The 27,525-nt window shown below is 43.8% G+C and overlaps 2 protein-coding genes across 4 annotated transcripts in view; one reads left to right on the forward strand and one right to left on the reverse strand.

Moving 5' to 3' along the window:
- The window catches only part of ELAVL2 (ELAV like RNA binding protein 2), a 230,077-nt gene that overhangs the window by 30,426 nt on the left and 172,126 nt on the right, over positions 1–27,525 (forward strand). The window lies entirely within an intron of this gene.
- Positions 12,733–27,525, reverse strand: part of LOC146075713 (uncharacterized) — a 40,649-nt gene continuing 25,856 nt past the window's right edge. For all 3 annotated transcript variants that reach the window (XM_083185242.1, XM_083185232.1, XM_083185223.1), the window contains exon 3: positions 12,733–15,971. In XM_083185242.1, the coding sequence (XP_083041368.1) occupies positions 15,784–15,971 (188 nt within the window). In that variant the 3' untranslated portion in view covers positions 12,733–15,783. The remainder of the gene's footprint in view (positions 15,972–27,525) is intronic.

The following is a 27,525-nucleotide window of genomic DNA, read 5'->3' on the forward strand; positions in this document are numbered from 1 at the left end:
GGGTTTGAAATGTACATTATACCCCTAGATGAATTCCCAGAGGGGTGTAGTTTGCAAAATGGGGTCACTTGTGGGGGGCTTCCACTGTATTGGTGCTTTGGGGGTCTTGCTAATGCGACATAGCACCCACCAAAATTCCACCAGAATCTGAGCTGCAAAATCCAAAAATCACTCCTTCCCTTCTGAGTCCTGCCATGCACCCAAATGGTATTTTTTGGTCACATGTGAGGCATTGCCGTACTCGGGAGAAATTGGGGCACAGATTTTGGGGTGCTGTGTCTCCTTCATTCCTTGTGAAAATGAAAAATTTTGAGCCAGAACTGCATTTTTGTGTAAAAAATTTAATTTTTCATTTTCACTGCCCAGTTGTACCACAATTGGTGAAACCCCGGGGGGTTTGAAATGTACACTATACCCCTAGATGAATTCCCTGAGGGGTGTAGTTTGCAAAATGGGGTCACTTGTGGGGGGCTTCCACTGTATTGGTGCTTTGGGGGTCTTGCTAATGCGACATAGCACCCACCAAAATTCCACCAGAATCTGAGCTGCAAAATACAAAAATCACTCCTTCCCTTCTGAGTCCGGCCATGCACCCAAATGGTATTTTTTGGTCACATGTGAGGCATTGCCGTACTCGGGAGAAATTGGGGCACAGATTTTGGGGTGCTTTGTCTCCTTCATTCCTTGTGAAAATGAAAAATTTTGAGCCAGAACTGCATTTTTGTGTAAAAAAATTTAATTTTTCATTTGCACAGCCCAGTTGTATCAAAATTGGTGAAACCCCGGGGGGTTTGAAATGTACACTATACCCCTAGATGAATTCCCTGAGGGGTGTAGTTTGCAAAATGGGGTCACTTGTGGGGGGCTTCCACTGTATTGGTGCTTTGGGGGTCTTGCTAATGCGACATAGCACCCACCAAAATTCCACCAGAATCTGAGCTGCAAAATACAAAAATCACTCCTTCCCTTCTGAGTCCTGCCATGCACCCAAATGGTATTTTTTGGTCACATGTGAGGCATTGCCGTACTCGGGAGAAATTGGGGCATAGATTTTGGGGTGCTTTGTCTCCTTCATTCCTTGTGAAAATGAAAAATTTTGAGCCAGAACTGCATTTTTGTGTAAAAAATTTAATTTTTCATTTTCACTGCCCAGTTGTACCACAATTGGTGAAACCCCTGGGGGTTTGAAATGTACATTATACCCCTAGATGAATTCCCTGAGGGGTGTAGTTTGCAAAATGGGGTCACTTGTGGGGGGTTCCTAACTTTTAGCATCTTATGGTGCCTAGAAACCTACATGGTGCCTAAAAAATAATCTCATAAAAAGGAGGCTCCAAAATCAAGTAGGTGCTCCATCTATTATGAAGCCTGTGGTTTGGTCAACGTGCACACTAGGGCCACATATAGGATATTTATGAAAACAAAAGAATTGGGGGAATCACTTTTTAGTCACATTTCTCTAGTAAAGTCTACTGTGTTCCTTAGAAAAATTTATTAAAATTGCAAATCTGCAAAAAAAATGAAATTTTGAAATTTCACCTACACTTTGTTTTAATTCCTGTGAAACACCTAAAGGGTTAACAAACTTCCAAAATGCTGTTTTGAATACTGTGAGGGGTGCAGTTTTTGAAATGGCATCATTTATGGGGGTGTCTCACATACAAGTCCCTCAAAGTCACATCAGAACTGAACTGGTCCCTAAAAAAATCAGTGTTTGAAATTTTCTTGAAAATTTGAGAATTTGCTATTCATATTTTAAGCCTCCTAGTGTCCAAAAAAATTAAAAGGAAGTTGAAATAATGATGGAAACATAAAGTAGACATATGGTCTATGTTAGTTATTAACTATTTTGAGTGGTATGATTATTTGTCTCACAAGCAGAAAATTTAACATTTTGCAAATTGCTAAATTTTCCATTTTTTTACGACATTTTGGTATTTTTCACAAAAAAACACTGACTGTATCGACCCAAATTTACCACTAATTTGAAGTACAATGTGTCACGAGAAAACAATCTCAAAATAACTGGGATAAGTAAAAGCAAAAAAAAGTTATCCCCACTTAAGTGATACATGTCAGATTTGAAAAAAAAGGGCTCTGTCAGGAAGGCAAAAACTGGCTGTGTCAGGAAGGGGTTAAAATCTAAGAAATCTATTTCCAGGAACTGGAGATATCTGCAGTCAAGCAAGCTGTCCTCCCACCAGAAAATTATGAATAAAAAGTCCACTCCACTATACACCCCTCCTCTGCATATTAAACATCCTCTACCACCCTGGAAGTTACTGTATGTATCAGGGCCCCTTCACTCAGCCCGATGCTCCTTCTCTCACCCCATCTCCTACCATCTGTGCAGTAAAGGGGTAATTAGTGGAAATTACTGATCCAGGCCCTACATGCTGACCGGTTGATATAATACCCCCTACCATCCACGGAACATCAAAGCTTCCCCCACCCCTACCGCTGGAGGATTGGTAGGGGCCCCAATACATTGCTATGTACAGGGGTCTACACTGCTGTTGACGCCTCTGTATGTATATAATTATTATTTATATACATTTGGTCTATCTATAATACTTTAACTGACCCGGCATATACTGGGTGACCTAAGTGTCCATCTCCGTGCTTTGCTCTGCCCCTCTGGAAACCCCCTTCTGAAAATCCTGCGTTTGCCCCTGGGTAGTGGCAGCAAAATGCAGCAGTAATGCCCCCATTTTATGGACAAGTCTCAGCCTGCAATGGCTCTGGCATCTTATTTCATGCAGCCATCCTTCTACTCAGAAGTTCAATAATCCACTGGAATAATTATGCATAACTACAAATGTATTTGCATACAACTTTGAATCAGGCCCTTAGTACATGCACACATTCTGCCTCAATAACAAAGCCTCTAGCTGGTCTACTGTTTTTCTGCTGTACTTGGTCTAAGTAATGAAAACATACACCAAACCATTGCTACATCTAAATTCCAATGTATTTTCTACTAAGTTTTATTTTAAGGTAGGGTCACCTGTAACATGTTTCTGATACTCTTCCCTGCTATATGAGAAGTAGAGTTAAAGTTAAGTATTATTTAATGTTATGAGTCACAAATTCTTACAATATTATACCAGAGTGGACTGTACTAACCCAAAAATGCCATAAAAACCCCAAAAAATGTGATGCACTCCAGAGCTTGGTTTTTTTCGCAACTCGTTCAGAATTTTGTAGAAAATGCATTGCTTGACTGCCAGGTATAGCCGTAGCCATACTTTTAAGGGTGTGGATCACAGGGTAGACAGCATCAGGTCAGCCTTAAAAAGTCAGCCAGTACAAGGTGAACACATTTAAAGGCTGACATGAGTTTTTCATGCTTTTTGGTCTCAATGTTGATACTTGAGCATTTAAACCCCTAATTAGTGTACCGCTTCACTTGCCATGCTTTGGGCCAGCTGCTTTGCTCCTCTACCACTGTACTCAGCACACTTTGCCCTTCCCAATCATAGCTCGCGTGGATGGAAAAGTATAAAAATGTTTTAAATTTTTTTTGTGAAAAACCCTTTTCGACCTTTTCAGTGGTTGACCTTCACTAAAGGCCAAATTTTGCTTGTGTAGACCTATTACATATTGACCCATAGTCCAGATCTCCTGTCTGAGCTTGGAGTACAATAAAAAAATGTTTTTAAAAAAGCAAGTACAAACTCTGCACATGGTGCAAATACATTTAGGAATCCATCTTTTGGAAATGTTTAAATCTGCCCCATCTGCATTGCAGAATATTTTTACCAAGCTGCAAATTCCTTTTTTTTTCCCCCTTTTCTCTAAAATCATGAAGAAAAATAATAATCATGGTTGGTATGTTTGTTGATTAACTTTCTCCTAATAGTTTACATAATACAAATACTTCCTGTAATAAATATCAAGGTTACCCTTTTAAGTTACAAAATCAATACTAACAGAACAGAGATCAGATTTCACTCTGGTGCAGCACTAATGGATAATAACAAGGCTTGATGACTCCTTTGTTAATGTTCACAAACATGTACTGTATTATGTGTCCGATTCATATAATAAGCTCCTTACATGTGCGATCCTTAAGCAATGCAAATGCAGGAGGAGGTTCATTGAAAGGCCAAGGAAACTGCACCCCGCAGCACAGTCCTTAGCCCAGCCACTCCTGTAAAACAGAAGAGATATGCTCCCATTTCAGCCACCTCCATCCGTCCCTGTGAATGCCTTTGCCTGTAGGAGGCATTCGTTGTTCTGCTCTGATATCGCAGGACCATTTCAGCGCATGCACAGAACACAAGGAGCAATATGATCTCTGAGCAATATATTGCTCAGTGTCCCGTTTTCATCAGTGACCAGAGATGGTTGCTGATTAAAATGAACTCTCCGCCGGAGGAAACTGCTGGTCACAGGGGCATGCTCCAGTGACCACCCAATGGCTGGTCATGGGAGCATGCTCCCGGTGACAGTCACCCTGTACACACGGGGATATGGTCACTCAGTGACCATTTTCCCAGCAACTATGGATGAAATCATGCATATGGGGCTTAAGAGAGAATAAATCATATGATCATAGAAATAGCCACTGTTTGGAAGATCTCGAGAAAACATTTCCTAATTTTCCTACACAGTGTAGTTTGTAAGTTGCGTGCATGTGTGTAAGTGTTCCGGTGGGGAGAAAGTCAATTATACTCTTGGTAATTCAGTTCTATGCACTTTAGAATAAATATTACTAATAACTACTTTCCTACCTAGATCCACAGGGCTGGTTTCTGTCTTTGGACAATATTACATACTTTACTTGAATTAGTCTGTTCACAAAGTTAAATGATATTTGCTTCAGACATTAAATATTACTGAGGCACTGACTGTGCTATTCCTATAGAAGCAAATCTGGCTGAGAATATTATAGATATTTGTTTCCGATAAAGCTCAGGCAAGTATTTAATGCATCTGCCTGACACTGTAATAACCTGATGCTTGCAGGTGATACCTTTTCCTGAGATCTCTGCAGGGTCTCTACTGACTGCAGGGTGCTTATATGTTAGTTGGGCGCCCAATATAGTAAGTACACTCATACCCCCACTATCCATGTCTGCATGGAGTTGATTATATATAGTGTGGCAAGCGCAGCGAGCCACTGAGCCCGAAGTGTGGCAACCGTAGCGCGCCCCGCGAGGGGACGCGGAAAACTAAGTAAATAGCTTAGTGGGCGCCCAACTGACGTATAAGTATCGGAAAAATATATATATGATATGTCACAATCCAACTGTTCCTGTTCAAACACCGGCAGGCGAACTGGAAGCTGATTGTGCTCAGGGTGTCTAAGGTTGAGGTATAAAGGTAGGACACAGGTCTTGCTATTGCTCCTGATGAAAATTTTGGATAAAGAAATTAAAACGTTGAGTTAAAAAGACAGCTTCTTTGCATCTTATTTATGCTGATAAACCGTGAGTGCTATCTTGATTGATTGAAGAGGGAGAGTGCAGAGTATACAAAGATATATATAATTATATACAAAGAATATATAATTCCCAACAGCCACTGCAACTGTTTCAGTAGCTGGTCACATGACCAGTGCCAGGAGATGACAGTTGAGAGTGAGCAGCAGTTAGGCAAGGCAGTTTGAGGTGATGATGACAGCAACGAGAGTGAGTAATGCTGTGTTACCGTTGATGAAGGTTGTGTGGGGCCACATCCCTGGGAGATGTGATCTTGGCCCCCCAGCCAGTGGCGTAACTATGAATTGGGCAACCCCCCGTCGTTAATGAGGGGCGCCCCCCGCCCGCAGCCTTACCTGTCTTGCTGGTCCCGGCTCCCTTGATTCTTCTGCTAGTGAGACGGACCAACACAAAGGGCCTTATTTTGGTTCACTCTTTCTGACAAAATCCTTCTTAGATGGACAAAACCATGTGCACTGCAGGGGAGCATATGTAAAATGTGCAGAGAGAGTTAGATTTGGGTGGGGTTTTACTTCAAAGTGAGATCTATATTGAAGTGTAAAAATAAAGCAGTCAGTATTTTCCCTGCACAGAAACAAAATTACTCACCCAAATCTAATTCTCTCTGCACAAGTAACATCTGCCCCACCTGCAGTGCACATGGTTTTGTCCATCTAAGAAGTATTTTGTCAGAAAGAGTGAACCAAAATAAGGCCCAAAATGTCCTCCCCTATACAGCAGACAGTTTCAGAGAACTGTCTGCTATATGGGGCGAACATTTTATTGCGGTTCTTCTCACTAGCAGAAGAATGAAGCCAGCAAGGGAGCCGGGACGGGACCAGCAAGACAGGTAAGGCTGCGGGCGGCGGATTGGCGGGCGGCAGATGGGCGGACGGGAGGGGGCTAACTATAGCACCACAGCCCCCCAGCACCCACACATGCACAGCGCCCCCCCCCCCGCGGCCGCGGGGGCTGCGGTGCTATAGTTACGCCTCTGCCCCCAGCCTTAAGAGAGTGTGGTAGTCCTCAATGTCAGCATCCACTGTGAGTAGGACAGAAACTGACAGCGGCAGAAGGTGCAATATGGACAGCACCATAAGGCCTCCGGCAACCGACCATGAAAGGAGGCAGGTCATGAGGTAAAACTTGGAGATCCTTATAAAGAGAGAAGGCAGGCATAGTTGCAGTGGGCACCCAAGTATGCGATGCAATCAACGCGATTTTTACATTGGAATCAATGTGAACTGGTCCCTGAGACCCCATTTTACTTTGGCCCCAATGTTAGATGCCCCCCAGACCCCAATTTTCATTGTTTCCCAACCCTGATGGGTCAAATGCCCCCCCATTGTTAATGCCACCCCGAAGCGTGGCGAGCGCTGCGAGCCCGCGAGGGGCGGCAGTACGCGTCCTCCGACCTTTTCATACCCCCACTATCCACGTCGGCGTGGAGTTGATTTTATATAGTGTGGCGAGCGCAGCAAGCATTACTTCACAGATATTACGTGTCCCCTCGCTGCGCTCACCACGCTATATAAAATCAACTCCACGCCGACGTGGATATTGGGGGTATGAAAAGGTCGGAGGACGTGTACCGCTGCGCTCGCCACGCTTCGGGTTGGCGTTCATCGTGGGGTGGCGTTAACAATGGGGGGGCATTTGTCATGAAAAATACCCATAAGGGTGGGTATACAATGGAAAATCGGGTCCATTGGCCCATTTAACATTGTTCCCATGTCAAATCGGGTCCATCGCATCGGTCGCATCACATGCCTTTACTTAAGGCATGCGATGGACGCGATCTTTTCATTGTTGGGGAAAAAGCTAAAAATAGCCCTAAAATCGCGTTGGTCGCGTCCATCGCATACCTTAAGTTAAGGTATGCGATCACCTGCGACAGGCGCCGTGCTAGGAAACAAGTATCAAAATTGCTTATTTACGGTTTGAGTGTACTAAGGACCTTATTCAGATCTGATCGCAGTACAAATGTGTTTGGAAAATAGGCAAAACCATGTGCACTGCAGGTGAGGCAGATGTGACATGTGCAGAGAGAGTTAGATTTGGGTGGGTTGTGTTGAAACTGAAATCTAAATTGCAGTGCAGAAATAATGCAGCCCGTATTTTCCCTGCACAGAAACAAAATAACTCACACAAATCTAACTCTCTCTGCACATTTTACAACTGCCCCACCTGCAGTGCACATGGTTTTGTCCATTTTCCAAACAAATTTGTACAGCAGATCTGAATAAAGGCCTAAGTGTAGTATCTGTTCATTTTATTTACATTTCAATTGATTCTAGTAATGTAAAGCGAATTTCATACATTAATCTCAGAACAGTCATGCAGAACAGCTGAACACCGATAAGATCCAATATGCCACCGGCCGGACCCACTTGTCTGATAAAGCCGCTAAAATGATTATCTCCACAGTGCCAGGCCTCAATGTGTTCAACACCACACACACACACACACAAATGTGTAAATTAAGCCTGACAGGGGGGACCATTTGATACCAGACAATGATGTAGCACATGGCTGTTAGTGGTCCACTGGTGTAATAGAGGTGTCATACACCAGGAAGTAAAGCAAGTGGGAGACACAGATAGATGGAGCCCAGCTCACTGGGGTCCAAATGCACTAAACTTTAAAAGTGATAAAATGGAGAGTGATAAACCACCAGCCAATCAGCTCCTGCCTGACATGTCACAGATTGTGTTTGAAAAATGGCAGGCAGGAGCTGATTGGCTGGAGGTTTATCACACTCCATTTTATCAATTTTGAAGCTTAGTGCATCTGGCCCATGATCTTTACTTCATGAATCTGGTGCTGTCAAATGAAAGTTAAAAATACTATTTCTGTGATACTATGCTGCTTCTTAACTGGGTACACTCCTGTGAGCAGCAGCAAATCCTTTGCTGGGACCTGTGGTGCTACCAGATTGTTCTGCAGCAGCCCTGCCCCTGTTGTGATGCAGCACTTAGCAGCTCCGCCTCCAATGCAATACTCTCTGGACAGAGTTAACACAGCTCAGCTGCCACAGGTAGCAGTGCTGAGCACAGACATGGGGCCTTATTTTGGTTCATTCTTTCTGACAAAATCCTTCTTAGATGGACAAAACCATGTGCACTGCAGGGGGGGCAGATGTAACATGTGCAGAGAGAATTAGATTTGGGTGAGTCATTTTGTTTCTGTGCAGGGAAAATACTGACTGCTTTATTTTTACACTGCAATATAGATCTCACTTTGAAGTAAAACCCCACCCAAATCTAATTCTCTCTGCACAAGTAACACCTGCCCCACCTGCAGTGCACATGGTTTTGCCCATCTAAGAAGGATTTTGTCAGAAAGAATGAACCAAAATAAGGCCCATGGTGTGGATTGCACTCTGCGGAGCTGAACTACAGCCCTGAGTCAGTCAGTACAGAGTTAAGGTGGCCATACATCTACAGATCGATTGTCAGATCTGGCTGGTTGGAACAAAACCCTGGTAATATCTGAATGACAGTTTTTGGCAGTTTTCCAGCATATCAAAGCAAAATGGTCAACTGTCATTTGCGCTCATCCATTACCAGGATTTTGTTCCAACCAGCCCAATCTAACAATCCATCTGTAGATGTATGGCCAGCTTTACTCTAAGCTACCATGTGTGGCATTGCTGTGCTCAGGCAAATGCTGCATTGTATGAAAACGAAACTTAAACTAAAAGAATGGCCATTCACCTTTTTGGAAGCAATGACGCACTCTCTCTTTTAAGTGAGCCATTCAAAAGAAACGCCTCGCTCACAGCCGGCCCAATTCTAGTAAGCAACATGCACAGCATCCAAATACTCTACATTTCTTCACGTATAGAGGAAAGTTTATACTCTTTTCTGACTTAGGTGGCAACACACCAGAGGCTTTATTATGTCCTACCTGGTGGTCACAGTCCTGAAAGCAAAACAGGTGAGACTGTCAGCAGAATGTCCTCAGGATGATCTTTGGGTGGGTCAGAGTGAACCTTTTTTCAATGAGAAGCATGTAACCAGGTAGACTTTTCTCTGACTTTCACAGCTGTTGGAGTCCTCAGCAAAACCTGGCAAGGTCCTTCCCACCGATATGACAAGTTTTTAATCATTACAAAAATCATCAGGCTCTAAATCAGTGGTTCTCAACCTGGGGTACTAGTACCCCTGGGGGTACTTTGCAGACCTGTTGGGGGTACCTGAAAATAATATTGATAATGGCGGAAACATAAAAAGAAGTTTCCCGATGGTGGAAAAAATCTCCCATTGCCATTGAGACAAACCACGTTGCATCATATTTGGTTCAGACGGCAGCATCATTTGCATCTCCTCCTGCTTTTGCCTGACCAGCAATCCACTGGGAGCTACCCCAGCTGCCCTCAGACATCAGCGATCTGACACGGGTGGAGGAAACAGTGGCTTTAATTCTACAGGCGTTAGTGGGACACAGCCAGTGGCCAGACACAGAGGGAACGGATTCCTGACCGCACACTCCTTAATATAAGTACACACATACCACTCACTTCCACTTCACTCAGAAGTTCTGTGGATATATCAAATTGAGAGGAGGGGGTACTCATAAATGAAAAGCCTAATCAAGGGGTACGGGAGAGAAAAAAGGTTGGGAACCACTGCTCTAAATCATGGCATGTCTCAGGGTGGCTGGGCTGCAAGGAAGTAACAGCATCAAGTATCTGCTTAACTTGTTTGCTTATATTGATCATATATGGGAGAAGTTTTGTGCTACTACTAGAAGACAGTCATGTGTGTCATCATCCTCCTCTTCTGAGTCTGTAAAGGCTAATCTCCTAATGGCAAAAGGGTCACAGGACTTAAAATGTTGCATCGCTAAATGATGAGATTTCTGGGCTCAAGCAATGCTAATTCCCACTTGGTGAGCCTTGAGGTACAGTAGTTAAGTGTTGAGTCTGCTTGCATGTAAGTAGGGTCGCTACTGCATATGGTACATATAAATACAATGGCTGGTTTAGGTTTACGATGTCTGCATATTTGTCAACCAGGGTGGCAGCAGCTGCTACAGCTCTCAGGCAGACAGTTAATAGTACTGCAGCATGGCCCATGACAGAAAAAGGTTTGTTATAATGTGGTATGCCCAATGCTGGTGGTTGCAAGAGCAATTCTTTCAACGTCTGGAACGCTTGCTCGGGGTCTTCTGTATGCTGTAGAGAGTATTGGGAATAGATTGTTTGGTTAGATCATATAAAGGTGCAGCTAACTGTAAATAGTTAGGTGTCCACTGTCTACAGTAACCGGTTATTGCCAAGAAAGCTCGTATCTGCTTCTTATTCAGAGGTAACTTTACCTTCTGAATGGTATACACTTTCTTTGTGGTTATGTGTAGGTGACCCTTTGTTTTGCATTTCCCAATATACTGTACTCTCTGGGAGCATAATTGCAATTTGTCTTTAGACACCTAGGGGTGAAATGTAATAGGATGAGAGATTCAGAAAGTGAGAGATTTGGTAAGAAATCTCCAGTTTTTTTAAAGTGGCAATCATTTACACAGCAAAACCAGTGTGATTTTGCTGTGTCAATGATTGCCACTTTAAAAAAACTGGAGATTTCTTACCAAATCTCTCACTTTCTGAATCTCTCATCCTATTACATTTCACCCCTAGTGTCCTCTGTCTGCTAAAAAACATAGCAAAGCCTTAGTATCTTGTTCAGAGACTGCCAGCGAGGGTGAACAGAGTAGAAGAACATCTAAATATTGAATGAGGGTGGAGACACCTAATGGTGTAAAGTGACTCAAATCCTCATTTAATGCTTGTCCAAACAGTACAGGAGCATCCGTGTACCCCATAGGTAGACTGGTCCAAGGGGAATGTTGTCCCTTGTAGATAAAGGCAAAAAGGTAGTGGCTAAATGGGTAAATGGGGATTGAAAAGAAAGCAGAGCACAAATCAATTACGAAGTAGTGAGAACACTCTTGTGGTATCTGCATAAGAATTGTTGCGGGATTTGGGACCAAAGGGAGAACTGCAGCTTTGACAGCTCTCAGGTCCTGCATGAATCTACATGAGCACTTTTGCTGGGGGTCCTCCTCCCCTATTCCCATACTCACGGGGGTTAAGGTTTAACCAAACAACCCTTGTTCTAGAAGTCTCTGGAGCACCGGAAAAATTCCCTGCTTTGCCTCTGGCTTGAGTGGATACTGGGGCAGTTTAGGAAGCTGCTTGTGAGGCTTAAGTATAATACACACTGGCTCTACAGATTTGGTTAGCCCTATATGTGTACTGTCTTTTATCCACAGTTGCTCAGAGACCTGATACAGCCACCCTGGCAGAGTCTGCATAACTTGAGTTTACATGACTCAGGTTGCCACAAGACGTCTGGCACTTAGTCAGTGTTGTGTTCTGACACATGCAAGTATACCCTGTTAGGTGAACAACTGATGGAACACCTGAGTGCTATGTGCAGATCACGACCAAGCAAACTGACAGGTGCAATGGTGGCCATAAGAGTAACAGTTAAGGGTTCTGAAATAGCCATTTTAATTGGGTTGTTAGACACCCCTACTGTTGCGACAGTTTTCTTAGTAACAGGAAAATTCTGACTACCTGCAATAACTGAGGAAGTGGCTCCGGTGTTAATCAGACAAGGGATTATTTTGTCTTTCACAATTAAATTAACTATGGGATCAGTCTGTTCTGTCTCCATCATAATGTGCACAGGAACCACTGCCTCATGTCAATAAGTATTATTTTGGGGTAGCCTACCATTCCTGTCATCACATCTCTGCCTCCTCTGTCTGAGGGGTCTTCTGCAGTCATAGGATAAGTGTCCTGTTTCCTGACAGTTATAACAGATTACTCCCCTCTGAGAATCTGGTTTCTTAACACTGGATGTTTTTGTTTGCCTGCTGAGTGGTTGCTTCAGCTGCTTTTATCTATAAATTCATGAGCTTCTGTTGTCTATTTGTGTCTTTCTCAAACAAGTTAGATTCATGGAGCCTGCACCACTCAATAACATTGTTTAAAGATATTGTTTTCCAGTCCGATGTCTGTGTTGTTAATGGCGATTAAATATGACCAAAGAAACAATAAGTGAAAAGCGCAGGTTACGTATTATGTCCGTAACCAGCGTACCCTTTATACCTAGCTACGTGCGAACAAAACGTAGCGCAGCGTAGTGTACCTTTATTGTGTATTGCACACCAAAGAACCAATACCTTAATAAGAGATCCTTTCGCAGTACTCTGACTCTAATCTGCGAATATACCTTTAAGGACAGTGTCCGTAATATACCTTATCGCTATATGCGAATAAACAGACACAACCACAGTATAGAAGTAAGGAGATAGGAACTCCGTAAAAAGATGTATTTAAGTCCCTAACGGACAAAAGGGGGTTACAGGAATACAGGTATAACAAGTGATACAATAGTCTAACAATGAGTATAATAAACAGGCTCTACTAGGGGAAGAAAATACAGATACAGGATACAATCAGCCAACAATACAATGAAAATAAGTACCGTGAATGCAACCGTTTACCGTCCCATCAAATATGCGCAGCGCAGTCCGGTCGGAGCTCGCTATCGTTCAGGGTTGAACTATAGCCCGGTCGAAGGTCAGGGAAAGGAAGATGTGCCGAAGTGACCAAGGCCGCCCTGGGTCACCTATCTTATAGGGTCAGAAGGGGGAGGTCAAAGGCCCTTCCTATTGGTCGGAGGTTGTATGTCAGGTTCTCTGTGATTGGGGGTAAAATGATGCACCTGGTTTGAATAGGTGCAGGGGAGTGAACTTTGGAGTTCTTTGTTTGTTGGTATCGTCGTCAGGGGTTGTAAATAGCAGTAGAAACCGGTTACAACTAGATTCTTTTGTTATATACTTTTAAACAGAAACTGTCTTGGAGTTATGGATTTTGTCCATAACTATCGGACCGTATGTATTGCGAAATATTCGCAATGACCGGAATACTGCGCATAAGAAACGGAACGTAACGATACTAAACATGATACAGACGGATGTATGCAATGCTAACTAAGCTATGTGTGGCGTTCTAAACCTTTAACTATATTTTATTTAGTGTCAGTATGTTCTTATGAATTTATGTGTAATAGTATGGCTACGCTTCTGGTCCACTTTGTCACACAGACTCGGGTATGGAAACTTTATTTGCGCAACTCTGCGAACCAAAATGGCGGCCATACTATCCTAAAATGGCGTGTATGCAACTCGACTTTAACAGTCCACCCTTTAACAGTAAATATAAAACTGTTACAATACAAAATATTTTAAACAACAATACAGAAATTCATAATCCTAACAGAGAAATTTGGATCCGTGAATTGAACATATAAGGGGAGTAAACCATCTGCTCTTTGGCCGATCCAGGATCATGGATAAACGATGGGCCGCATTTATCGAACAATCTACTCAGGGTGACGAAGGATAATGTACAATTTTTGGGATAAAAATAAAAACAAGGGAGGTTACAACATATACACGTTCACAAATATGGTTTCTTTAAAGGGAGGTGGTTTCGATTCTAGGGTCATATACCAAACCCTGGTCTTCCTCTGCATCTCTCGTTCTTACACTCATGATTTTGGTACGTTTTGTCTTTCCCCGGGTCACCACCTTTAAACATTTGAACAGTAGCACAAAGACTATGATGGCACCACCGATACAGAGAAGGAGTTTTCCTATGTTAACTATGATTCCTTGCGCCCATTCTCCTAAACCGGAGAACCAGTGCATTGGATTCAACCAGGAGGTCCATTCGCTGACTTTGTTACCTATTTCTGCCAGGCTGATATGGTGTTCCCTTCTAAATTCCCATTTAAGCTGAAGAATCTCATCCATCCGATGATCGATGATTTCTTCTGGGTCTTCAGTATTGTTGGTGATGTATGTACAACATTTCACCCCAAACTGTGTAGAGAGGGTGACACAGTATCCTCCTGTCATAGCTGTCAGATAGTTCAACACCATCCGATGTTGGACTAGCTCTCTTTTGTACGCTTGTAACTCCTTCCCAGTGTATCTAAAGGTGTCATCATAAATCTCAGTGATGTTATCTACCAAGCTGGCTAATGCTTGAATATACTTAAAATTTATGACTCCTCTGGCGGTATGGGTGATATCTAATGCAATGAGGAGTTGGATACCGAACGACTCGTGTATCATTTCCGAAGCTAGGGGTTCTTTCTTGATTGTTAAATCCCTTTTATGGATTTGATCATAATGGGTATGAGTGTAAGGAGGAGGTATACCTCTGTGTATGCTTACCATCTCCTCATGTGTGAGGGTCATCACTTCAGGTAACACTCTACCTAAATAACAAATTCCAACGTAGTTCATGGAGAGCCATTTGTACGCCCTTCTACCACAAATATAATAAACGTCGTCAGGGAGGAAATAAGGGACAGAGTATTTCATGATTTTGTCACACATTATCCATAAGAACATTCCTGTCCCCTGCTCCCTGACTTGTTCCTCACAGGTTTCTGGCTGTAAAGTCATATTACAGTAGCCGGCTGATACTCTGCCGGCCATCATTTTACTTTTCTTCACCGTGTAGACATATTTATAATGTCTCCCACTGGTGCGGATCTTTAACAATAATTCCTTATCAATAGGCTCTCCATCTGGACGCTGGGAGTAAGTTATTGTCTGGTTGTGCCATGTCACTTCCCAAGTACCAATCGTTCTGGAACTCGAGAAGTTCATACATACCAGGGACTTATCCACTTGGTATGGGTGTAATCTAAGACTAGGGGACCTGGTATACAGGTATCTCTTATCCAGTGGCCTCCCTTTATTTAATACGCTTATCTCTGAAATATTAAGCGGTTATGGGACTAGGCCTACACTACTCCTTTTATGTAGCACTTGTGAACACACCCAGCATTCTGTTTGGTTTAAGACCTTACCCACTAGTGAGTGGTAATCACTCAAGGGATGTCGGCCTGTAGTTGCCTTACTTGTCGACTGACATCGCTGGATGCATTCTTCTTCCATTTTCGGTTGACAATATCTACAGACACAGTACTCACCAGACAATAACCCATCACATAACCCTTGAACTACGTTTTCCTCATACCTTTTACCTTCTCCTGTTATGGGTAAAGTATCAAGCTGATTTAGGGATTCTACTTCACCCATATCTGGGTCCATTATTACACTGTCAGAACTCCGCTCCGATCGCTCTAGAATGTGGCAGTCACCGAGTATCCTTGGATAAGGAAGAGGAAACAGGAAGAAAACAAGGAAATAGATATATAACTGTGAACCTATTGCTTGGAGTCCTTCCATCATCTCTACCAGGGGACTTTTATTTGCTCTGCTCTTGGACCTTTGTTCGCTCAGGTTGCTTGACCTTGGCTGCCTTTCAGTCTTCCCGGAACAATGCTTCTAGCGACACTTCTTCTCTTTCGCTCTCTGCACACTGGAACTCTGGGTTACTGGCTTTCTTGCAGTGGGACGAATGTATCCAAGTCTCTCTCTCTGCGACTTTAATTGATGTAGTGCTGGTCAACAAAACTTGGTACGGTCCTTCCCAACGGTCTATCAAACAACCTGAGCGTAAAAAAAATTCGGATCATAACAAAGTCTCCTGGTTTAAGATTATGACAATTCACGGTAGGCATATCAGGTGTCAATAAATTCAGCTCCTTTTGTTGTTTCCTTAGCTGTTTGTTTAGCTTTAGGATATACTGTACAGTTAGCTCATTGTTACATTTGAGATCATCCTGTGGGTCTATCATGACGTGTGGCTGCCGACCAAACAATATCTCGAAGGGGGACAAGTTGAGCGGAGCCCTGGGAGTGGTCCTAATGCTATACAGCACAATAGGCAATGCCTCTGGCCATAACAACCCTGTTTCAGCCATAACTTTACCCAATTTGTTCTTAATAGTACCATTCATTCTCTCAACTTTGGCGCTCGCCTGGGGACGATATGGAGTATGAAGTTTACTATTAATCCCCAGGAGTTTACACATGATTTGGAAGACCTCTCCTGTGAAATGAGTGCCTCTGTCACTCTCAATGACCTTTGGGATACCATATCTACAGACAAACTCTTGACATATTTTCTTTGCTGTAAAGGTAGCAGTGTTGGAGGCAGCGGGGAAAGCCTCCACTCAGCTGGAAAACATGTCAACACATACTAATACATATTTCAAATTTCTACAGGGTGGTAACTGTATGAAGTCGATTTGTATTACCTGGAAAGGGCCTTCTGTAGGAGGGATGTGGGATGGCTCTGTTGGGATGGCTTTTCCAATGTTCTTCCTCAAACAGGTGAGGCATGACATTGCCACTCTACCTGCTTGAGAAGCGAACCCTGGTGCACACCAGTAGGCCTTTACCAGTTTGCACATACCTTCCTTCCCAAGATGTGTCAGCCCATGGGCCGCCTCGGCTAGACTAGGAAGATATGCCCTGGGGGCCACTGGTTTCCCGTGTCCATCTCTCCAAAGTCCGGTGGACTCTTGGCCACATCCCTTCGACTTCCATATTGCTCTTTCCTGTGGGGAACACAAATTCTGCATGTCTATCAGTTTGGATGTGGATACCATGTTCAGTGTACAGAGGTTTGTAGGATGGGTGGAAATATTGACAGGGCATGTGGCCCTTTTCGCTGCCTCATCAGCGCGGCTGTTACCAAGGGACACCGGGTCCTTCTCTGATGTGTGAGCTTTGCACTTGATAACAGCCACTCTGTCTGGAAGCTGGATAGCTCCGAGAAGTCTTCTAATGTATGTCGCATGCGCCACTGGTGTGCCAGCCGCCGTCATGAAATTTCGGAGGCGCCATAGGGCTCCAAAATCATGTACTACTCCGAAAGCATATCTGGAGTCGGTATATATGTTAACTGATTTTCCCTTGGCCAGTTCACATGCTCTGGTCAGTGCCACCAGATCTGCTACTTGTGCTGAGTGAGGTGGTCCCAAGGGTTCAGCTTCCACAATACCTTCTCCATCTACTACCGCGTAGCCTGTGCACAGCTCTCCCGTCTCCGTTTGTCTATGACAGCTACCATCAGTGAATAAGGTTATGTCTACCTCACTTAATGGGCTGTCGCTTATGTCAGGACGTGCTGTAAAGGTCTGATTCAGGTAGGTCATGCAATCATGCTTGTCCTCACCCTCACTAAACTCTGCTTTACCATATTCAGCAACATTCCCATCACCCTCCACCCTTTGTGCCTTGGAGGGCACATGAGGAAGGAATGTGGCTGGGTTTAGTGTGTTGCATCTTTTGATGGTAATATTTACTGGGGCCATCAGCGCCAGTTCCCACTTGGTGAACCGTGCTGAGGACACATGACGTGTTTGGGCAGAATTTAGGAGGGCAGAGACAGCATGGGGAGCATGAACAGTTAAATCGTGTCCTAACACCACATCCTCACTCTTGTTTACTAGTTGTGCTATTGCGGCCACACTTCGTAAGCAAGTTGGGAGTGAGCATGCTACTGTGTCCAGCTGGCCACTGTAGTACGCTACTGGTCGGTTGGCATCACCATGTTTTTGGACAAGTACTCCTGCCGCACACCCAGCTGATTCAGTTCCGTACAGTTCAAAGGGTTTCCCATAATCTGGCATTCCCAGTGCTGGGGCCTTTGTTAGGCTCACCTTTAGTTCCTCGAAAGCCAGCTCAGATTCCTCAGTATGAGAGACCCGGTCTGGCTTAGTTGAGGAAACCATCTCTTGTAGTGGTAATGCCAGAATAGAGAATCCTGGGATCCAATTGCGACAGTATCCACACATGCCTAGGAACGTACGGATCTGGTGCTGGGTTTGTGGCAGTGCCATGTTTCGAATCGCTTGGATTCGGTCGTCGGTGAGGTGTCTCAGCCCTTGGGTAAGGCAGTGGCCCAGATACTTAACCCTGGTCTGGCATAATTGTAGCTTATCCTTTGATACTTTATGTCCTGTCTCTGAGAGATGCATCAGCAGCTGTCTAGTGTCATCCACTGATGACTCCAGTGACTCAGAACACAACAATAAGTCATCGACATATTGTATTAGTATCGAACCACTCATTGGTTGAAAGGATTGTAAACAATCATGCAAGGCCTGGGAGAAGATGCTGGGGCGGTCTATGAATCCCTGGGGGAGTCGTGTCCAGGGATACTGTACTCCTCTGTAGGTGAAGGCGAACAGATACTGGCTGTCAGGGTGTAAAGGGACAGAGAAAAATGCAGAACACAAGTCAATGACTGTGAAATGAGTACAGTGAGGTGGGATTTGCATTAGGATGACAGCTGGGTTTGGCACTACGGGGAATTGGCTCTCAACTACTTTGTTTACCCCTCTTAAATCCTGCACTAGTCTGTAGCCCCTCCCCCCGCTCTTTTTCACAGGAAAGATGGGACTATTGGCCGTGCTGGAAGTTCTAACTAGGATTTCCTGTTGGAGCAATCGCTGGATCACAGGGTATACTCCTAGCTCAACTTCAGGTTTTAAAGGGTATTGCGGTATTTTTGGGGCTATCCTGCCTTCTTTTAAACGGATCTCTACTGGAGCTACATTTGCCATCAGCCCAGCATCCTGTCCATCTTTAGTCCAAAGGGAACCCGGTATTTGTGCTGTAATTTCAGCTACCCTAGATGGATTCGACTCTACAACAGTGGAATACAACATTAGCCTCTGAGGACTGTCCAGCATATCTTGCACTTCTTGTGTAAGATTTCTAGGAGTGTCCAGGAATACCCCATCGGGGGTGCAATAGATGACACATCCCATTTTACATAGTAAATCTCTACCCAGGAGGTTAGTTGGGGCCGCTGCAGCCAACAGAAAAGAGTGTTTGGTATGCAGAGGCCCGATTGTAACCTCTGCTGGTTTCGTCAGTGGGTAATGTTGTATTTTTCCTGTTACCCCAATTGCTGCTACTGATTGGTCGGTGAAACCCAAGTGAAGAGGAGTGTTGAGAACAGATCTGGCCGCCCCTGTATCAACCAAGAAGGTTTGCCTTACTCCAGCTATATCAACCTTTACCTGAGGTTCCTCTCTAAGGTGTTGTGTTAGTCTAACTGGCTGTAGGATACAGGTATGACCTGTTTCCTATTGTCTTACCTGGGTTGCCCTTAGTACCGTGTCAGCCATCAGATGGGGAGGAGGCATGTTGCGTGACCTGTCTGTCTCCTCCCATTGTCTAGGGGTTGGGTATCTCCGCGTCTCACCCTGGTGAGGCTCCCAGTCTCGCCTATGTGTTTTGTAACTCCTGGGGTTTCCTGACCTGCAGTGTGCGGAGTAGTGTCCTTCCTTATTGCAGTTATAGCAAATTATTGGCTTTCTACCTGCGTCTCTGGTGTTTTGTTGGTATGCAGCTTTATTTGGGACCTTTGAAAAAGCTTGGATGCTAACCGCCATTAGTTTTTCGGTTTGCATCTCTCTGTTTTTTTATATGTTTTTGTCATGGGCTACAGCAGATTCCCGTAGGGCATCTACTGTCATTCCTCGCCAATTTGGGAACGATGTCTGGACCCTGTTCCTCAATTTCTCTCTCAGCCCCTCCACTAACACAGAGACAACCATCTCCCTCAGGTGTGGGTTATCCTTAGGATCGGCGACACCAGTGTGTTTTGATACCGTCATCAAACCCCGGTTGAAATATTCGCTAGCTGCTTCACCATCTTTTTGTTTGATAGTGAATATCTTGCTATATTCCACTGCTGCAGGAAAATATACCCCCAACTGTAGGTTTATTAGGCGTATATTTTCCTGGTTGACCTCATCATTTATTTCCTTGTCGGCTCTCAACCCGCTATCCTGAATAAATTTCAAGATATCGATGTGAGTAGGGAGACAGGCCCTCAACATGATTCTCCAATCCTTGTTGGTGGGTTCATCAGAGTTTCCCAGATCCCTTACAAATTTCTGACATAATGTCAGATCTTTCCTAGGATCAGGGAAATCTGAAATGATGGACCGCAGTTCTAACCGTGTCCATGGGTTTAGCATGGCCATCTTTCTGGTAGGTATCACACCCTCTCTGTCTGCCTTACCATAGGGAACCTCCAGCGTGCTTAAAGGGTATGTTTGTACCACATCCGCATTACTGGGTCCTGGCGTGGGGCTGTCTGTGTCTGTGTTGTGTAGTGCTTTCTTACCTGGGTCCAAGACTATGCTGTTGGCATCAGCCGTCTCCTCTTCCTGTGCTGGAGCCCCAGCAGCAGGTTTTGCTGGTTCAGCCTTTCCTTCAATCATATTAATTGCATGGGAGACGGCCAGTGCCAACAGCTGCTCGTTTTCTTCTCGGGTTTCCTTATAAGGGGATAAGACAGGATACAAGTTAGCAACTGTTACATTATTACTCATGTCTTGCTTATTAGTTATTAACCCCTTCGGCACATATGGGGGTGGGGGAGCGGTAGCGGCTGCATTCTTATTGTGGCTGATTGCACCTGGTATTGCCAGACATTTGATTCCCCATTGTTCCTGCCCTTCCTTCTGCCACAATTTAAGAATTTCTATGTGGTTCACTCTCGTCTTACGACTGGAGAGTAGACATATTTCATCTTTTACTGCCGATAAGATTTCTGGATCAAAGCTACCAACACTGGGAAATTCTAGTTTGCTGCCTTGTGTCATTCTTTTCCATTTCTTTTGGTAAACAACTGCTCGTTCACCGTGCTTACAGCACATTATGAAAGCCGCCGACCCTTTGGGTCGACTAGATTCCTCCCTAACTGACTCGGTATCCCTGTGTGACCCGTTATTACCCATAATTACAGGAAAAAACGTTCACAGCTAGCAGAAACCGGAGGGCCTTTTATCAGTGAGTCACTCCCAAATCACTCCTTCTCCACAAAATGGCACTATTCCGCAATCAAGCGTAAAGCCCACTATGCGAGGTAATGTACTCAATCACCAAGTCTTTCAACTAGTAGCGAACTACTAATCAACTTGCAAGGTGCGGCAGTTTTTCCAGGACACAGCAAAACTTGTTTTTCCTGTACCCCCAAAAACTGGTATTTCTAAAGCAGCTGATCGGATCACTGGGTTCCGATTTAGCTTCTTGTACCCTCCCAGTGGATCAAAATAGGTAGTTCCACGGAAGGGGCAGTTCCTATGGGCACGTCGTCACGTGCACCCTGTCCTACCTGGACTGTCCTACACTGGACTACACTGCGCTTGAGTCGTGCCGTCACACACCCGTTCGCCTCAGTTTTGTTTCACACTGGGCGCTAGTTACACCTTGGTCTTATGCTTAAATTTGAAATATTTCTGTACAGAAAAATCTTCCCAGGCTGGTAGCTTCTCACTAGGTACTTATGCAGGTATAAATCCCTTTTAAATAGCTATAGGAATCTATTAAAATAATGCTTGAGTTGCTTGTTTATGAGAAAATGAACAAAAAGAAAAACTTATTTTCTCTTATTAATCACCGCCTTATCCACAGTATATTACTATACTGTTTTAAATAAAGCTAGTGATTCAATACTGTTCACCTTTGCGTTCCTATGTGTGCTGCATGTGCAGTGCCAGTGAACAGCCATGTGTGTACGTGTGTTTTGTTAAATCTGTTCACAGGCCGCCGATGAATCGGCCACCCACGTGTTCTATAGTGTATTTGCAAGGTTGCGCTCAAGTTTCGCTATACGCAGTAATTGCGCCTAAATGTGGAATAAATCCCTTAACTTCGTCCGAAAGTTACGTATCAAGATGCGAAATAAGTCCCACACTTAATCCGTAAATCACGTACAAAGATGCGAAAATTTCCCGATGTGAGCACGTGCGCGCGCACCTTGCGTAATACACAATAGACACTTTACGTTACTGTAAAAGGCCCGGAACTTATCGCCACGTGGCGGAGTCCCTGGCCCTGCAGTAACTGACAATAAAAGTTATAGTTTTGCACAGAAGGGATCCTCTATGTACTATAATAAAACACAGGCCTTTGTCTCCACGTGTGCGAACCTTATCGCACGTGGCACATATACTGTATTGAACAAGCAACTCAAGACACCATACCCCGTTAAACTACTTGTGGCAGGCAGAAGTACAGTTTACTAAACACTTAAATATGCTTTAAAACACGTGGCTTAATGTTTCCTTGGATTTCACTTATTGTACTTCGGGTTCAACACTAGCACTTCTCGAACCCCGCACCGCCGCGGACCTGGCCTATCCAGCAATGGATAATAAATACTTCCACCCTTTTGCTGGTATAGGTCAAGCCGCGCGCCTGGTACTGAGCTCTAGAATGTGAAACGGACGGACGATGCCCCCAATTGTTAATGGGGATTAAATATGACCAAAGAAACAATAAGTGAAAAGCGCAGGTTACGTATTATGTCCGTAACCAGCGTACCCTTTATACCTAGCTACGTGCGAACAAAACGTAGCGCAGCGTAGCGTACCTTTATTGTGTATCGCACACCAAAGAACCAATACCTTAATAAGAGATCCTTTCGCAGTACTCTTACTCTAATCTGCGAATATACCTTTAAGGACAGTGTCCGTAATATACCTTATCGCTATATGCGAATAAACAGACACAACCACAGTATAGAAGTAAGGAGATAGGAACTCCGTAAAAAGATGTATTTAAGTCCCTAACGGACAAAAGGGGGTTACAGGAATACAGGTATAACAAGTGATACAATAGTCTAACAATGAGTATAATAAACAGGCTCTACTAGGAGAAGAAAATACAGATACAGGATACAATCAGCCAACAATACAATGAAAATAAGTACCGTGAATGCAACCGTTTACCGTCCCATCAAATATGCGCAGCGCAGTCCGGTCGGAGCTCGCTATCGTTCAGGGTTGAACTATAGCCCGGTCGAAGGTCAGGGAAAGGAAGATGTGCCGAAGTGACCAAGGCCGCCCTGGGTCACCTATCTTATAGGGTCAGAAGGGGGAGGTCAAAGGCCCTTCCTATTGGTCGGAGGTCGTATGTCAGGTTCTCTGTGATTGGGGGTAAAATGATGCACCTGGTTTGAATAGGTGCAGGGGAGTGAACTTTGGAGTTCTTTGTTTGTTGGTATCGTCGTCAGGGGTTGTAAATAGCAGTAGAAACCGGTTACAACTAGATTCTTTTGTTATTTACTTTTAAACAGAAACTGTCTTGGAGTTATGGATTTTGTACATAACTATCGGACCGTATGTATTGCGAAATATTCGCAATGACCGGAATACTGCGCATAAGAAACGGAACGTAACGATACTAAACATGATACAGACGGATGTATGCAATGCTAACTAAGCTATGTGTGGCGTTCTAAACCTTTAACTATATTTTATTTAGTGTCAGTATGTTCTTATGAATTTATGTGTAATAGTATGGCTACGCTTCTGGTCCACTTTGTCACACAGACTCGGGTATGGAAACTTTATTTGCGCAACTCTGCGAACCAAAATGGCGGCCATACTATCCTAAAATGGCGTGTATGCAACTCGACTTTAACAGTGTCTTAAGTTTGGACTGTATGGGTCCTCCACATAAGCTGTAATTAACAAGGGAGCAAAGTTCTCTTTTCCATGTATGTAAGAAATGCCACCATGGCATATCGCAATTTTAAATAATCTAGCAGTGTAACCTGCTACTGATTCTTTCTGATTTTAAGCAATGCCCACAATCTGTGTCCAGCCTATTACTGTAGGGAAAGCTTTATTGAATGTGGTCTCTAACTCTGTCCATTTTATTGCCAACCCTCTAGCATCTGGTTCTTCTGCAGAATCCCACTGTAAGTGGAATGCTAGAGATGAATAATAATTGGGTTTAAATACAGCAAGCAATAGCTGTAGTAAATCCTTGTATGCTGGATTGTGCATATTTTTAATCAAGACTATGTGTTCCCAAGCTGCTCTTGGGTCTTTACGTGGATCTGCCATTTTCTCTACCAGCGCTCTAAATTCACATGCCATCCAAGGGAGGGACATGCATGGAGTAAGTGACATCTCCTGGAGGGGCTGTAATAAGCCTCATAGGGTTTAGGGACAGTGGTGACATGTCACTATGTAATGGAGTAGAAGTCAGTGGCACCATTTGCCTGCTTCTCCCATCTGTTAGAGGTGTTATAGCTAGATTTGACATATATGTGCCTGACAAGTCAGGTGATTTTGGACGAATAGGAGATGTCCGTAGTGTAGTGTCATTCTGGGAAGACGGTGCGGTGGCAGCAACTGAGACCATATCTGTTGCCTGTGCAGTTCCCTGTGGATTATTTAAAACTTGATGGAGGTAGGTATATAATGCCTCCTCTCTCCTATCATACTGGTCTATGTCTGTTTTAAGGACAGTAGTCTGTGGTTTATAAAGGTGGGGGACCTTCAGCTAGGGGTAACAATGATACGGATTCAGATACCCATAAACAATAAGATTTCCACTCATCAAGTTTTTAAAACCTTACTTAGGTTATTTAAAATGTTTGTAAAAAGTTCCTGTAAGGAAAAAAGGTTAGTGAGTTCTGTGTTTTCATTTTCTTATTCCAGTTACTCAAAATACTTTACTGCAACCATACTGTACCATGCTTACAACTCATTTTGCTCAGAGCAACCTTAGATGTGCGTGTGCACTCTGAGGGAAGTAGGTGGCTGCTGACATCCGGTGATGTCAGCTGCCTTCCCTCCACACCCACGTCATCAACCATTAGCATGAGAATGCCCAGCGTTCTCATGGGAATACTCATGAAACACTGGGCATTCCCAAATGCTAATAGGTCCCCCCGTGCAAGGATGGGTGCATGCATCCTGTGAACAGTATGTTTACCCTGGCCGCACGCATCCAGCACATACAACAAACATCTGCACCGTGTGAATGAACACGGCCCTGTTAGGATCGGGAAGACTGGAAACTGTGTGTCAGTGTCTGGAGTAAGCAAAGGGCTGGTACAAAGACAAAACTGTGGCTGCAGAGGAATTCAGGACCAGGTGTGGAAAGGTAACTGATGAGTATGTCAGATTAACCCCTTCTGTGCAGAAAGTCTGGGAAACACCATAATGCCTGGAAGCAGGGGAAAACAGCAGCTAGCAATGACATAAATCTAGCCAGGACCTGGATGCAGCTCAAAGGAATGTCCACAGAAAATAACGATGAAATACTTTATTCAGGCATCAAAGAATAAAGCCTAATTTCCATAGTAAACAAGGTGAGTTTTAATGGTACAAGAAATGCAGGTAGATAATGCAAAGTATTATGGATAATTGTAGGATGCAGAGTAGTGGAAGAATGCAGGCCAGCTACTCGGTATATGGTAAGAATTAGCAGGAACCAAAGTACTTAACTAAAAGTCCTTTTGATAACAGAGACGGCAAATATCCAGACCAGGTTGATGACAGAGACAAGGTGAATATCCAGAGCAGGTTGAAGACAGAGACAAAGCAAATGTCCAAGGCTGATTACCAGCTGGAGTACAGGCCATCCACACATGGAGCAGGAACAGGAACTATGACCAGCAGGGTGGAGTCCTACTGATTCCTTTTTATACCATAGCTGAGGTAATCAATGGATGCAGCTGAGAGCAACATGAAGCACACTCCTAGCTGCTTGCTATTAGCAGACAGCCAGGATAGAGTGTAACAGGCCCTGTGAATGGACCAGATAAAGGTCCTAGGTCTCCATCATTCTTAACATATGGATTGGAAATATTTGCCTCCAAATTCGCAGGAAGCAATCTTGGCTATTATATAAGGTCATCACTCATCAAATCCAAAGTGTGCTTCATACAGTATGTTTGTTGAGTATGTTGGCAGCTGTCACAATGGTATAATTTGTTTGTGCCCATATTTTTGCATTGCTTCCTCAACAGCTCCTGATTTTCCTCTTGCCGGGTATACCAGATGATTCAGAACTGCTGCTCCTGGCTTGGATGCAGCAGTGTGGGGCAGAACTGATGTGTTGTTTGTTTATATGGTGTTGGCAGAGGGGCACAAAATCAATGTAGTGCAACATATATGTCCCCTCTGAATCAGGATCCTCCTGTGTGTCTGCAGGCTGCTGGATAGCCTGCACTGCAAGTCACTTGTTAGTAATTTTTTTTATTTTTTAAATCTTTTACACACATTTTCAACACTCTGATATTGATTACATATGCGGTACACAAATGAAATGCTTAAAAAATGCAAAGTGCTGTTTTACTTAACACCACCCAAACAAAAATAGGATTTTAATACCTACCGGTAAATCCTTTTCACAAAGTACATAAGGGATACTGGGGTCTCAATACGATGGGGAATAGAGGGTCCTCCGCAGGAGATAGGCACATAAAAAACTTTCCTCATAATGGTTGTACTGGTTCCTCCCCTCTAGGTCCTCACCCACAAGCCAGTTAAGGAAAACTGTGCCCGAGGAAGGATGAATGTATGCGAGACAAGCATATGTGATACATGTTATGAGGTGAGATTCATACGAACACACCTTAAACAACACTAAGAACTGGTAACATAACTTGTTAACCTTTTATTGTATTGTTCAACATAAAGTAATAACAGTGACAACATTGGTTGAACAACATCATTCAAAACTCAGTGACAACCAGATGCAGTAAGAACTGCGCACTGAGGCGGGTGCCCAGTATCTCATATGGACTTAGAGAAAAAGATTTACCGGTAGGTATTAAAATCCTATTTTCTCTATCATTCATATGGGATACTGGGTTCTCAATACGATGGGGATGTCCCAAAGCTTACAGAACATGCATCGTACAGCACAAAAAGACAATCAGTCTTGCGGACATGAGCAGTTCCTTTGACATATGTCTGAAGCATTCTAACCACATTTAGGATTCAGGAATCCCAGGGTAGGTTACACTCAAAAGGAACCACAGTGGACTGATTTAGATGGAACACCAAAACCAACTTCAGCAGGAACTGCTTCTTTGTCCTAAGCTCCACCCTATCCTCATGAAACACGAGATAAGGGCTCCTGTATGATAGTATGCAGTATTGACACGTGCCTAGCCGAGAACACACAAAAGAAGGTGAAGTGGAGACAACAGAGCACAGTGTATAACCTTTAAAAGTAATAAAAGGGATTTATATCACCATTTGTTTCCAATGGAGTGCCATACTCTGCAGTCAAACAGGCTTGTAGTGCACCTGTAATGATAGCCTCCCGTATTCACAATGATGTGATATAGGGAGGTATAATAGAGAACACGAATAGTGCAAAT

This window comes from Crinia signifera, chromosome 1 (assembly GCF_055691185.1).
Source record: "Crinia signifera chromosome 1, ASM5569118v1, whole genome shotgun sequence".
Lineage (NCBI taxonomy): Eukaryota > Metazoa > Chordata > Amphibia > Anura > Myobatrachidae > Crinia > Crinia signifera.